Raw genomic sequence first — 14,773 nt, 5'->3', positions numbered from 1 at the left:
CAAGGACCTGGCGTCAACAAACCAACACTTGGCTTTCCCCAGGTGGATCACGGGCCCTGCCACCACCCCAGAGCATCACTCCACCAAATCGCAGCCAATGCTGCTGAGACCCCATGGCAAAACATGCAGCCCACAGCCCAGCCCAGCCTGGAAACGGTAGCTGTGGGTTCCAGGTAATGATGTCACATAGCAACGCCTAGTTTCCTCTCCCTAGTGACCAGCCTCCTTAGAGTTTCTTCAGCCCAGGAACACGACTTGCTTTATCGCCAGGTGCAAACATTTTACAGTTTAACCAAATGTCTGTGAATTGTTTTCCTTTGCCTCATCTCATTTGATCCTCACAGAAGTCCGGGAGTAGGTAGATAGGAGACTTGGTGGAATCCTATTTTCTTTTCATTAGCCGGAAAACGGAGATTTAGAAAGTTTAGCAACTTGACCCGACTGAAAAGAAGTAAGAAATGGTGACCTTGAAAATGACTTCAGGTTTTCTCACTTTGCAGAATATAGTCACACACTGCTGCAGTTAAATATTTCACCCTTTGTTCTCCTTGCATGATCTACAATAATAATCTGCTTTGTGTTGATATTTAACTGCTGTGTTGCTGACAATTACCTGAAAGAGAAGTTGAGGTGCTTCACTGGGCTGGGAAAAGTTTAGCTAAATCAGAAAGCAGGTCTAATTAAGCAAGTTCATTCTATATCTATAAAAGGCTAAGTTGACTTGCACATGCACGATACATATAAAGCTCTCGCTGGCACCAGTTTTGATCTGTCATTGTCGATTGTGAATTTGGTTGACACTTCTATTTTAGAGAAAGGGCAAATAGCGATATTAAAATATTTCTTCTAATTAATTTCCTTTCAGTGGGCACAAATCCGTGCACCAGAACACTAGTGAGATATAAGAGGAAATGATGTGTCACAAAATTTGTATTCTCTCCTTTTTGAACCTAAGTATTTTAATATGAATTTATTTATGACAATATTCAACCAGTCTACTTCTTGCTTATTTTTGTTTAACTGATATCTGTGTGACACCCTTCAAAATAGATGTGTGACACCCTTCAACTATAATTGTTTATTTCTGCCTGTAATTATTTCAGTTGTCAATTTTTATATTTTGAGATTATATTTTTAGGTGTCTACTGTATATTATTATAATATTTTCTTTGTTTTTTAGCAGTATAATATCCACTGTTTCCTTTCATGTTATTTTGCACCTTAAATTTTGTTTTATCCAATATTAAAATGACTTCTCTGTATTTTGTATTTGTCTGCTATTTTTTGTTTATTTTCAATATTTATGAATTTCTTTTAAAAATATATCTTTTTAACAATATATGGCCAACATATGCAGAATTTTAAAAATCCAATATTAGGGTTTCTGTCTTATAATTAGTGAGTTACCCATATTAACATATTTAATTTTTACTGAAGTTCAATATACATACTGCATTGTATATGTTAAAATACAGAGCTCAAAGACTTTCCATAAAAAGAAAGCAAGCCTTTGAACCCTCCAGTCTATTATCAGAACCTCTGAAGTCTCCCTGTGCCCCATGCAGTTACTACTCCCCAAAGGAAGGCACGCTTGTCTTCTAAGAGCATAGATTAATTTGGCTTGTTTTCATACTTTACATAAATGTAACTGACTTCCTTCGCTTATGTTATATTTGTGAGATCAATCTATATTGTGTGAAGATGCTGATGAGTTTGTGCTCTTTACACTATAGAATCCATTTGGATGATTTCCTGGTTTTGTTATTGCTAATTGGGCTGCTATGACAATTTTACAGTGCATGTCTGGTGGCACACGCACGTTTCCCCATATACATTTCTCTTGGGTAAACAACTAGAAGCAGAAGTGCTGGATCGGTGTGTGTGTGTATGTTTAACCTTAGTGGAGACTGCCAAACATTTAGTAGTATCTGAAGAATCTGGTAGCTCTACATTTTTACTAACTATTGGTATTTTCTGTTTTTATCATTTTAACTATTTTGGTGGGTATGTAGTGGAATTGTATTGATATTTTAATTTGTATTTTTCTGCTAACAAATGTAACTGAGCGCCTTCTCATATATTTCTTACTATTGACATAGTCTTTGTTTGGTGAAGTGCCTCCTCAAGTCTTTTGCCCATTTTTCTATTGAGAATTGCCTTGTGTTATAGAAACATGAAGACCTAAAAATGAGGGCTGGGTCAAATACATGAATTATCAATATCTTCTTTCATTTTATGAGTTGTATTTTCACTCTGCTATTTATGTCTTTTGCTGCACAGTTTTTAATTTCAATGAAGTATAATTTATCAATTTTTACTATTATAATTTTTGTCTTAAATTTTTGTTTATGCCTTAAATCACAGTGATATTTTACTTATTTCATAATTATTTTATGTTATAATTTATTTACATCATATTCTTTTACCTTCTTTCACTTTACTTTTTGTTGTTGTTTATTGTTTTTCTCCTTTTACAAAACTGATTTTCCTTCTGTTTATTTAAAATTTAAATAGTCGAAGTTTGTTATTCTGATATCTATCCCTAACCTCTCATGATCCATCCCTATGATTTTCTCCCCATAAATTTCTTGAGCTCACCAATACCTCTGTCTTCCTTGCAATAGGCTTTGGCATGTGCTTACCTCCACCTGATGTGCTCCCAGTCTTTATGTTCATCTCACTTCCCACTGCACGTGAGAATATCTAGAATTTTAATTCTGAAAATGTCTGCTTGTGTGTATATCAAGAATTATTTTAAAAATCAAAAGAGAAAGAAAGTAAAGAATGGAAAAAGAAGCAACGTAAGAAAAGAAATATATTTCTCTTTATTCTTTGGATAATTCCACATTTGAATAATAAGCTTAAAAACATTTTTTAACACTAACTTCCATTATCTTTCATTGGCTTTTTAGATTTCTCTTTTTGCTGGTGTATTTCTTGTGAGTGTTTTGAAAGAGATTCTGCAATTTTGCATGACTAAGATTTTTGTCTTTGCATTTAAATGAGTTTAGCTGGATATAAAATTCTTGGTTTAAAGTTTCTTTTATTCATGCTCCATTTTATGATTACTTCCATTGTATCTGTTGAGATATTGGATATAACCTGATTCTTTTTCCTTTGTCAGTGATGTATATTCTCTCTCTTGAAGCTCTTAGAAAATTTTCTTTTTCTATGACGTTATTCAATTTCAATAGAATATACTTAAATAAAATATACTGCCCCACCTGAATATATGCTTCTTAACATTCCTGAGCCATTTCAGTCTGAAATCATTAGTCTTTAATTCTGAGAAACTTAATTTATTATTTCTCCAGATATTCCTTTTCATTTTTCTCTTCTTCCAGTATTCCAATTATATTGATGCTGACACTTTTACTTCTGCCCTCCAAGCTTCTAAACTGGGGGTGGGCAAACTTTTTGACTCGAGGGCCACAATGGGTACTTAAACTGGACCGGAGGGCCGGAACAAACGCATGGATGGAGTGTTTGTGTGAACTAATATAAATTCAAAGTAAACATCATCACATAAAAGGGTACGGCCTTTTTTTTTTTTTTTAGTTTTATTCATTTCAAATGGGCCGGATCCGGCCTGCGGGCCGTAGTTTGCCCACGGCTGTTCTAAACATTTATTTATTATTCTTTTTCTTCTTTATGCTGTTTCCAGAGAGAGTTACCAAACCTTTTAAAATCACACTAATTAATTTTTCTGCTATATTTTCCTTCTGTTCATGTCCTCTATGGTGTTCCTTACTTACATACTTTTATACCCAGTGACTCCATTTTTCCCCCCATTACTGCTTGTTTCTGTTTTTCACTCGCCTCTCTTACTTCTCTGGGTATATTTTTTTATGCTTATGTTAAATTATTGTGTGGTGTATTTTTTTTCCTGCTCCATTAACTCTAATTCCTCTGTCATCATATGTTTGGCTTTTCTACTTTTCATATTTAACACTTGTGCATTTCAGATGCCTTGTTACTTTTCCCTGTGAACTCGTATTATTTTAGGATGATCTGTTGCCTTGGTTAGTGATATGGACTGAACACCAGCAAAATCCCAGCTCCACTTGTGCTGTCCTGAGAGGGCTGTGACGTGGTGGGTGGAGATTCCTCTGGCTTTAGGTTCTGGGTTCAAGCACCGCTTACTTGCATGCTTCCTCTGCTCCTAAGCCGTAAGGCCTCGGAGCCCTCATGGGGCTGCTCGGTAATTTGGCTCTCCTCTCAGTTCCAGATCCAGCTGGCTTCCGTGCTGTAGGCACACGTGCACTGCGAGTGGAGAAGGGGCGGAGGCAGTGTTGGAACGCGCTCAGGGGCAGGCCCGTCAACATCCGAGTGTCATTGGTCAGTTCCCTCCGGTGCTGCCCTGATGATGAGCCCCACCTCCAGCTGGCCGCTGCATTTTTGCTTCATCCAGGGATGTACGTGCGGGAAGGTCCAGTAGAGAGCTCTCCCTGATCCTGAGTCTGGTGTGTGCTGCCTGGTGTGTGGTGTGTGGTGTGAGGTGTGTGGTGCCACTTTCCACCGCACATGTTGAGACCCAACCACCTTCTGCCTCCACACGATTTCTCACAATTGTCAGTGTCGCCCTTAGGGACTCACCAGTTTTCTTCTGTGAAGCCTGTGCTGGTCCCCAGGGGCCTTCTGCTCATGTACGAGGGAATGTGTGGGAAGTCCCCACTTAGTTAAGTCACCCCTTGTATCTGTCAGTATAGATTTGTAGTATTCATTTTATAGGCCACTCACAATTGGGTTTACTTTTTGTAAATCAACATAACAAAAAATTACATCAACCACTTACACTCATATTTACAATGCACCAATCATTGTTTTAGGAGGAACATATGTACTTATTCACTTACTCCTCATAACACCCCTATGAGTACATTTTTATTTCTCTTTAAAAATAAAGAAACTAAGAAGCAGAGAGGTTAAGTTTGGGTCAAGACCATCTGGCCCCCAACTCTATGCTCTTAATCACTACATTATAACTGACTTTTAACTTCTTTTTAACAAGCCTGACTCAATCCCAACACTATTTCTCTCTCCAACGTTTTTGTCTTATTTTTCTGCTTTAGTAAGCAATACCCTGGTCGGGTATTTCCCAAGCAGTTAGATTTGGGGATTTGTTTGGGTAAGAAGAGATTTTTCGTGTAGGTCCATTTTTAGAATCTTTATTTAGATTATGACATTTGTTACTACAAAGGAAATTAATATTTGTACTAAATTCTTGTGATTCTAGGCAGAATCCCATCTGCGAATTGAGAATTTGTAAATGACTCAAGCCTCATTTCCTAGGCAGAGAAGCCAGGGAAGATTGTAATCCCTCCTGGCAAGATGGGCAGAATGTGAGACCTCCCATCATTTGCAGCCTTCTCTTAGAAGCTGCCTGACGCCCAGATAACAGACAATCCATTACCCAAGGTTGAAGTCAAGACACAGGGCATCTGCATGGTTTGCATTTTTGCTGGTCTTCAAATTTGATAATGCTAACTTTTGCAACCTTCTAAGAGATATGGGCTAACAATGAAGTTCCTCTTTTCAATAGTGAGGGAAATATTGCATACACCAGAGTTTCCTATTTTCCACACATCCTGCAGGTGGCCACGTGTGGATGAAATGAAATGCCCACCGGGAAGAAGATGCTCTGTCTCCCAAGCTCCCCTTGAAGTGGGCTCTTAGCAGCCATGCTAGGTTTCTCTGGCTGGAGCCCCGAGCCACAGGAGCTTTGAGCTGTTGAACTTGGCGTTAGTCCATGGCTTCCCCAAAGTCACATTAACGACCGCCCTGGTTCTCAGCTCCCACGAAGCACTAGGAAAAAATTGAAAATGAAAGTTGCTTTTGGGTTTTGCTGCTTTCATTATTTCAGGATTAATTACTTTAATAATGAAATTTGCATTAGTACCTTCATGGACTTTATACGTTTTATCATGACCTGGACATATTTGAGAAAATTTAGAATCACAATATTATTCTTGGGTCAGCAACAGAACTGTGTACAGTTACACAGAGATAAGGAAAGAAATTAAGCCATATGTAAAGGCATAAGTATAACTTTTATAATGAGGAAATGCTAGTGAAACAACACCACATATATATGTATTTATGGTGAGATCGGATCACATTTATCTCTATGATTCCCTGTGGCCTGCCCCTAAATGCCTACATTTCTTTCCTTTACCTTCTTACTTCTGCTAACTATAGTCCCAGGTTGCACTGTCAAACAGCAGCGTTTCTTACACACTTGAGTTCGTGGCTTGGCGGGTGTCAAAAGGAGAACAGACGCCTGGGCCCCGCGGGTCTGTGCGCTTGGAGGGGAAGTCCCGTCTGTCTGCAGCGTCTCCTGGAAAGTTCGCCTTCCTCCTGGGAGCGCCAGCCTGACCCCGTGCCCCTGCTGCATCAGTGTGGGCACCGCCCAGTGCGCACATGCCCGCGCGTCACACCCTCCGGCGTCAGTGCGGTAGATGCTGCCCTCCCACTTACTGGGTGGATATAGAAGCACATACATTTCTATGTCATAAGTCCTTTTCTAAGTATTTTTATAACCGCATTTCAGTATTAGCTGGCTTCTTTTATAATCCCTACACTTTATTTGAGGAATTTAAAATGTTATTCTGAGACGTGGACCGGGGAGGGCAGCTTTCTGACTGACCCCTGCAGGAGCTGGGCACCAGGCCCAGCGGCTTTGCCCACATCCTTGTCCTCCCTCTACCCACTCCCTCCTCCCAGGCCTGGGTCTCTGGGCAGGAATCTGCACCCAGCTGTGCTTCCGTCTTGTGCTGTGTGTGTGTGTGTTTGGGGGGGGGGGGGGAAGGCGGGTTACAGGAAGCAAACCAGTGCCTAACATGTCTCAGTGGCCCTCACCGTGGGCCACAGCCCTCCACCCGCTGGCAGAGGCCGGGTCTGGCCTTCCGGCAGCCCTGCCCACAGACAGGCTGGAGAGGAACTAAGCAGTGTGGGGCGTGGCAGCGGCTTCCTCCCCGTTCGACCTGCAGGCTTGGCTGTGGTCCCCAGGAGCTTGGGCCACACAGCATCCCGGCCGCTCTGCAGGGCCAGGAGCAGCCAGCATGGGCTGGGTGGCCGGCCTTCTGAGGTCCCTCCTCCTGCTCCTGGGTAAGTGGGGGTGCAGTGAGGGGGTGTTACTCTGCTGGGGGTGGGTGGGGAACTGGGTGAGCATTTGCCCACTCGGGCTCAGTCCCTGAAGCATGGCTCACTTTGATGGACAGCGAGCATTGCTCTTGTCTGGTTCACTCCAGCTGCAGCTTACAAATGCTACCGGGCCTGGGAGAACCGGAAAGGGTGATGTGGCAGGAAGAGCTCTGGGCTTGGGACCCAGAAACCTCTGGCTGTGACCGTGGTGGCTCCATTGCCCACAGAGCAAACCTCAGGCCCTCTGAGCATCAGTTTCTGAGCCAATAGAACGGGTGATAATGCTTATCTTTTAGGAGAGTGTGCACATTAAGTTCAACTTAATCAAGTCAAGTCAAAATAATTCCACAAGATGAGAAAATGCAGGCCTGTGGAGGCCCCTCTGCAGCTGGTGGGAGCCTCTGTCAGGGAGGGAAGCGGCCGCCTTAGGCAGAGGCACCTTTGCTCCTTACCCTCTAACCCTGTGCATCGAAGAAGGACCAGGCAGAGGCAGAGGCCAGCAAAAAGCGCAGCCAGATGTGGGGGGACAAGCAGGTGGCCAGAGGCACAGGAAGAAACCGAGAGGGGCAGAGGGAAGGCGCAGAGGGATGGGAGAAATGTGCTAGAGGGAGGCAGGCGGGGCAGGCCAGAGCCACGCAACTTGGCAAAACCCCCTTTGCCAGCAACTGTTATGTCTTAAAAAGGCAATGGGCGCCTCATGCAGACAAGGGTGCTCTTTCCCAGAGCTCGCCCTGGACCAAGACTCAGGGGCAAGCAGGCCGCCTCACGTTTCCCACACAGAGGGACTCTGAAGCCGGCAGCAAGCCCAGCAGGAAACTGCGGACAGACAGCCACAGCATCCAGCACATTACACATGGGGACGCTCCCTGACAGTGGCAACGGGGGACGGGAGGCCCAGCGAGCACGACCAGGGCCTGCAGGGCAGCTCGTGCCAAGTGCGCTCAGTAAAGTGGCAGAAGTTCTAACCCCGCTTCTGCTTTTGACCTGTTTAGATCATCTGTCCTGTGGGAAAAGGAAGTTAAGTTTAAGAAGCCCGACCCAAAATGTGCAGATTATACAAAGAATTACCAACCAATAGTAAGCCTTTCCAGTGCTCGAGCTCACCAATAAGGAAAGAAGCAAACACACCTGAGGTCTCCTAGTGCCTCCCTGGCGTGCGGGCCTGCTGTCTCCGCTAGACGCTGCGTGCGCTCACTCTGCCCACAGCAGCGGGAGCAGGTCCCGCTCTTGCCTGCACTTTACGGGTGAGGCTGTTAGGACATGGCACGGGGTCCCAGCTAGTGGTGCTTCCAGAACTCCTGGCAGAGATGTGGTTAGGAGTGAGCGTCTGCCCTAACCCCCTGAGCGTCCGCCCTGGCTGGACTCAGCAGCTCAGAGAGGGGCAGGCTGCTCATCTCCGCGGGTGCATTTCCTCTCTGTGACTTGGGGGTGCTGACAGCACCCCTCCCAGGGCTGGGCAGGGAATTCACTCTGTCCCGCGTGCTGAGCACCCAGCCCGCAGCCAGCATCTGACACGGGCTGCACACTCACCACCGGATTCTCAGGGAACTCATTCATCCAACCTCCCCAGAGGCAGTTTGGCAATAACCCAGAAATCCCAACTTCAGGGTTTATCTTAATGAAATAATAGGGCGAAGCTCTCCGAATATTTAATAGACTCTTACCCAGCACTGCTGGCCACGGTGAAAAGCAGAAACAGTGATATCGGCAGGAATCTGGTTCACACCCTGTGCTCTGTGGTTTCAAACACCCAGGGTGTTTGGTGAAAGACACTCCCAGGCCTGATGCAAACCGAGAAGTGACACGGCCGCAGCTCGGCAGTCACGATGGTGCAGTTAGATTTTGCGGTTGTTTGCTCACCTAACCAAAGCCTGACTGCAAATGGTGAATACTATCCTTTATTCTTCATAGAAAATAGGATGACCCGGCATTTTTTTTTTAGTTTCTCTGTGTTGGAATTTTTCATAATGATCATATATATTCATAATTCCAATAAATAAATTTCTGTGAACAAAAAAAGTATAACATGGCAGCCTATTGAAAGCAGCAAGAAGGGTTTTCCCTTAATGGGCTGGGGGAGGGCCCTAGGGGTTACCCAGTACAACTTACTAATGATGACCTGGAGGCCAGGTGCCCAGCGGGTCCCTCGGGGGCCGAGTGAGGGTGGGTGGGAGGCCTCAGGGACAGCGAGGAGCATCTCTGCCTGTCACCCCAGTGACATCAGGCTCTCAGGGGACCCCCACAGTAATGGGACAGTTTAGAAACAACGGTTTTTGAATGTCCTAAAGGTATCTTTGGTTATTAATCCTCACCTGCGGATATTTTTTCCATTGATTTTTAGAGAGAGTGGAAGGAAGAGAGGAGGGGAAGAGGGAGAGAGAGAGAAACATCAATGTGAGAGCGACTCATCGATTTGCCTTAACTGGGAATTGAACCTGTGTCCCTGTAACATAGGCCAGGACTAAAAATATTTTAAAAAACTGATCAATATAACAAACATTCATGGACCCGACATCATGAATTAGCACATTTAAAACTTTGGTTGTTTTAAAGGTAAATGTATTTAAAAAGTATCTAGATAATAAGTTGACATATTCAGCAAAGAAACCACATCAGACATGGAGTTGAAGCCTTTTGGCTCCCTCCTCTGTCTTGTGCCCTACCCCCTCCCCCCCCCCCCATTCCCCCACTCCCGCGCACCTGGGTTTGGCTGTACTTCCTTCCTGTGCCACGTTCTAGGTGGTAAAGACGTGACCTGGGTGCACGCAGCACACTCCACATGCGGCAGTGCCCACCCCATCTGACCACATGAACCAGACATACCCGTGCAGCTGCCTGTGCCATTGGTCCCGACACTGCATGTGGCTGCCTGGTCCTTTCTGGTGCTCGTGGGGCTGAGTGGTTCCTCGCTTTCCATGGCTGCGCTGCTGCCACCAGCCCTCCTGGGACTGGGGCGCAGTGTGTGCCAGGAGGCGCACCTGGGAGAGGAGATGCTGAGTCAGGGTGTGCATGGCTCCCTTTATTGGTTATTGCCAAATCGCTTCCCACCGGGAGGGCTGGGCTCTCTGCCCCCCCACAGATCCAGCATACTCGGTGTGGTCAGACTTCTCATGCTTTGCCAGTGGGGGGATTGTAAAATGTTATTGCCAAGTTTTCAGGTTATGTGTTCCTGATTACTAATGAGAAGAACCATTTCCTATATTTACCACACAGTTAGGTTCCTTTTCTGTATATTTCATTTTAGTTTTATTTGGTTATTGGTCTTCTGTGTATTTTTTCTGGATATTAATTATTTGTCTGTGCCATGTGTTGCAAATATTTGCAAATATCTTCTCTCAGTATGTTGTTTATCTTTCATCTTCGTGGTATCCTTTGCTCTGCAGAAGTCTCTAAATGTGATATAATCAAACCTATGAGAGAGAGAGAGAGAGAGAGAGAGAGAGAGAGAGAGAGAGAGAGAACTTTCTTTCTGAGCCATTTGAAAGTAAGTTGCACACAACATGTTTGTGTGTGTGTGTGTGTGTGTTTTATTTTAACCCCTAAAAACATTCATGTGTATTTCCCCAGAGGTAATCTCTTATATAAGCACAGCACAGCGATCAGCTTCAGGAAATTTAACAGCGACAAATGCTGTTACATAACCTGCCATGGCCCCGGCTGACCCACGGCGCCCTTGCAGCTTTCACTGCGCCTGAGCCAAAGCCCGCGGGGAGGCTGGGCACCGCGGCAGCCACGCCCGTCGCCTTCTGTGACCTCACATCTCAGCCTTTGCTCTTTCATGACTGGCATTTTAGACCTTCCCTCCCTTTCTTTCACAGGACATTTTTCATAGAACCTTTGGGGCCTGCACCATAGCCTAATGGTTAGACTCTGGTTTCCCTTCCCGCCCCAGAGCGGCACACTGCCCTGTGTCCTACAGCGTCACAGTGGAGCCACAGGACACCAGCTGAGAAAGGCTGGCTGCTTTGGGCACAATGACAGAGACTTACAACTAGGTTTTGGATTGTGCTTGTCACAATGCTAAATAAATTATGTGCAATTTAACCATCAACCGATCAATATTTTTAAAGTTTGCTAAAATATTGCTCTAAGAATAGCTATTGAAAACAACTGATAAAATTTTTAGACATTTTATTAGAGGTTTGCAACTTCCTTTTTATTTTTTAAAATATATTTTTATTGATTTCAGAGAGGAAGGGAGAGGGCTAGAGAGATAGAAACGTCAATGATGGGAGAGAATCATTGATTGGCTGCCTCTTGCACACCCCACACTGGGGATCGAACCCACAACCTGGGCATGTGCCCTGAGGGGGAATAGAACCTTGACCTCCTGGTTCCTAGGTCGACGCTCAGCCACTGAGCCGCACCGGCTGGTCTGCACCTTCCTTTTACAAAGCTGGCATGTAATATATTTCTATGGACTCTAATTCCAACCCAAATGCCAGCCATCTGTCTCCATTTTAATCCCGTTGGAAAGCACCCGCTGAAATCTATGCATTACTATAATCACGTTAATAAAAGAAATACAATATCACTTTAATTATGTTCCAGTTGCCTAAAACATCCTTCATTAAAGGAGCCAGAGTTATTGAAGAGAACAGCCTTTTCCCTCCCCTTAATTTATAATGAAAAGATGGCAGAGGCAGGGTACAGAGAATTAAATTCGTTTTTATCTTACAAGTCAAAGTCATCACTCTATTCCTTGGCTCAGAGTCCCTGAGATCTTTGTAAAAATCTTTCCTGACAGCTTTCCCCGGCTCCAGGTTCCTGCCAAGAGGATGGCTCAGATGGTGCGCGGATTCCAGGGAGAGCGAGAGCTCTTGATGAATTGTTTCTTTTTCTGTGTAACAAATCACCACAATGTAACACAGGAAACGAATACCTCAGGCCTCTCAGAGAGTCAGCCTGGGGAAAGGGAGACGCTGGGCCCCAGGAAGCAAGAGAGATTTCCTGATACGGAGAGACTTTTCGTCATGGCTTTGCTCATTTTCTAAATGGATTGCCTGTGTGTTGTTTTGTTTTATTTTGTGTTGTCTTTTTTTAAATACCGAATTTTAAGAGTTCTTAATATATTCCACATGAGTCCTTAATCAGATATATGATCTGCAAATATGTCCTCCCAGCCCCTTAGCTTGTCTTTCATTCTCTTCACAGGGTCTTTCACAGCAAAAATGTTTCATTTTAATTAAGTCTAATTTACTGATTTTTTTTATGGATCATGCTTTTGATATCATGTCTGAGAAGCTTTCACCAAGCTCCAAGTCATCAAGATTTTATCTTACATTTTCTTCTAACAGTGATATAGTTTTATACTTTTCATTTAAATCTCTTACCCACTTTAAGTTCCTTTGTGAATTTAGGTCAAGAAACTATTCCTCATAAACACCTAGCTGCTTCAGCATGCTGGGCTGAAAGCCCACCTTCCTCGATTGAACTGATGTTGCTCCCTGGGCAAAAACCAGGTGGTCATACTTGTGTGGACAATTTCCGAGTTATCCTTTCCTTTTCATTTATGTACTAGAGGCCCAGTGCATGGATTCATACACCAGTGGGGTCCCTCGGCCTGGCCTGTGCCCTCTTGCATTCCAGGATGCCTCAGGGGATGTCAGACTGCTGGTTTCGGCCTGATCCCTGCAGGCCAGTGCACGTCATGGGTACCGGTTAAACAGTGAAATACTCAAATGGTCTCTTAGGCTTTTATATATATAGACTAGAAGCCTGGTGCACAAATTTGTGCACGGGTTGGGTCCCTCGGCCTGGCTGGCGATTAGAGCTCATTGGGGCCAGCCGGCCAGGGAGAGGGACTGCAGGAGGTTGGCTGTGGGAGTGCACTGACCACCAGGGGACAGCTCCTGTGTTGAGTATCTGACCCCTGGTGGTCAGTGCATGTTATAGCTACTGGCCGGTTATCTGGTCTGGTTGTCCGGTTGTAGCAATCATTTAAGCAATCATATATATATACACACACACACACACACACACATATATATATACTAGAGGCCTGGTGCACGAAATTTGTACACAGAGGGGGTGTTTCCTCAGCCCAGCCTGCACCCAATCCAATTGGGGACGCCTCGGGGGATGTCAGAACACAGGGATCAGGCCTAAACCGGCAGTCGGACACTCCTCTCACAATCTGGGACCGCTGGCTCCTAACTACTCACCTGCCTGCCTGCCTGATTGTCCCTAACCTCTCTGCCTGCCTGCCTGATTGCCCCCAATTGCCCTCCCCTGATGTCCTGATCTCTCCCCCAACGGCCCTTCCCTGCCAGCACGAGCTCACCCTAACTGCTCTCCCCTGCCAACCTGATTGCCCCTAACTACCTCTGCCTGCCTGATTGCCCCTAACTGCCCTCCCCTGCTGGCCTGATCACCCCTAACTGCCTCTGCCTTCCTGATCGCCCCTAACTGCCCTACCCTGCCAGTCTGATCTCGCTCCCTACTGTCCTCCCCTGCATGCCTGATCTCGCCTCCAACTGCCCTCCTCTGTTGGCCAATTTGGTTCTGATTAGTCAGTTTCTATGCCAGTCAGCATCAAAAGCTCCACCTCCTAGGCAGCTATTGGCTCCTCACAGTTGACGCAGATTTGGTTCTGATTGGTCAGTTTCTATGCCAGTCAGTGTCTCTGGGCCTATCAACAGGGCCTGATTAGAAAGGCGGGGCTAATCAGCAGCCCCTGTGGACGCCTGGAGAGAAATGGAGGCAGGGCTGTTGGCCAGGCTGGGAGAGAAAGAGAGGCAAGTTCTGATCAATGGCTGCCACAGAGGCTTCAGATCAGACCCTGCCTCTCTCTCTGCAGGCCTCTCTCTGGGCCTGATCCGCAGCCCCCTAGGCAGTCAGTGCTGGGTCTGTACCGCCCCAGTCAGTGCTGGGTCACCAGCACTGACTTCTGGTCTGATCCAACCTTCAGTCTTACAACCCTGGCTCTTTATTATATAGATGTGTCTGGTACTTTGCCAATAACACACAGTCTTAATTTCTGTAGGTATATGTATTTTAAGATGGGAGAGTAACTCCTACATTATTCTTCTTTTCAAAAAAGTTTTTAATGATTCTAGTTTCTTTACCCTTCAATAATCTTACCAATAACAACAAAATTTTGCTTGGATTTTGATAGAATTACATTAATTCTTTATCAATTTGGGGATAGTTGACATATTTGCCATACTGAGTTTCCATGAATTTCATAAATATTTCCATTTAAGTTTTTTTATTTCTCTTATCAGTCTTGTAGAGTTTTTCATATGAAACCAGTACATGTCTTATCAGACTTGCACCTAAGCATCTCTAAGTGATTGTGAATTGTGTTGTATTTACATATTCTCTCTGTGTGTGTAATTGTTAGTACACAGAAGTGCAATCGAAGTGCGTGTTAGTCTTGTACCCTACCTCCCACTGAACTCACTTGTGGTTCTAAGAGTTATTTTTTAGATGTCTTGGGATTTTCTACATAGACCATGGTGTCATCTGCACCTAGGACAGTGGTGTCTCCCTTTCTAAATGGTACTAGTATTAGGCCTTTTATTTCCTTTTCTTCCCTTATTGGGTTGGCAGGACCTTCCTGTACTATGTTGAAGAGGCATGGTGATGGCTGATATCTTTGCCTTATCCTTGAACTTAGTGAGAAATG

The 14,773-nt window shown here is 44.7% G+C and overlaps 1 protein-coding gene across 2 annotated transcripts in view; it reads left to right on the top strand.

Annotated features, from left to right (window-relative positions):
* Nucleotides 1-6,922: 6,922 nt before the first annotated feature.
* TMEM273 (transmembrane protein 273) overlaps nt 6,923-14,773 on the top strand; it is a 30,681-nt gene continuing 22,830 nt past the window's right edge. Inside the window, exon 1 of one of the 2 annotated variants that reach the window (XM_081104942.1) lies at nt 6,923-7,107. In XM_081104942.1, the coding sequence (XP_080961068.1) occupies nt 7,062-7,107 (46 nt within the window). In that variant the 5' untranslated portion in view covers nt 6,923-7,061. The remainder of the gene's footprint in view (nt 7,108-14,773) is intronic. The other variant, XM_081104943.1, reaches the window with a different exon arrangement.

Source organism: Myotis nattereri, assembly GCF_964212035.1.
Source record: "Myotis nattereri genome assembly, chromosome: 13".
Lineage (NCBI taxonomy): Eukaryota > Metazoa > Chordata > Mammalia > Chiroptera > Vespertilionidae > Myotis > Myotis nattereri.
Note: the sequence above shows the minus strand (reverse complement) of the source record. Positions and strands in the feature narration are given on the sequence as shown.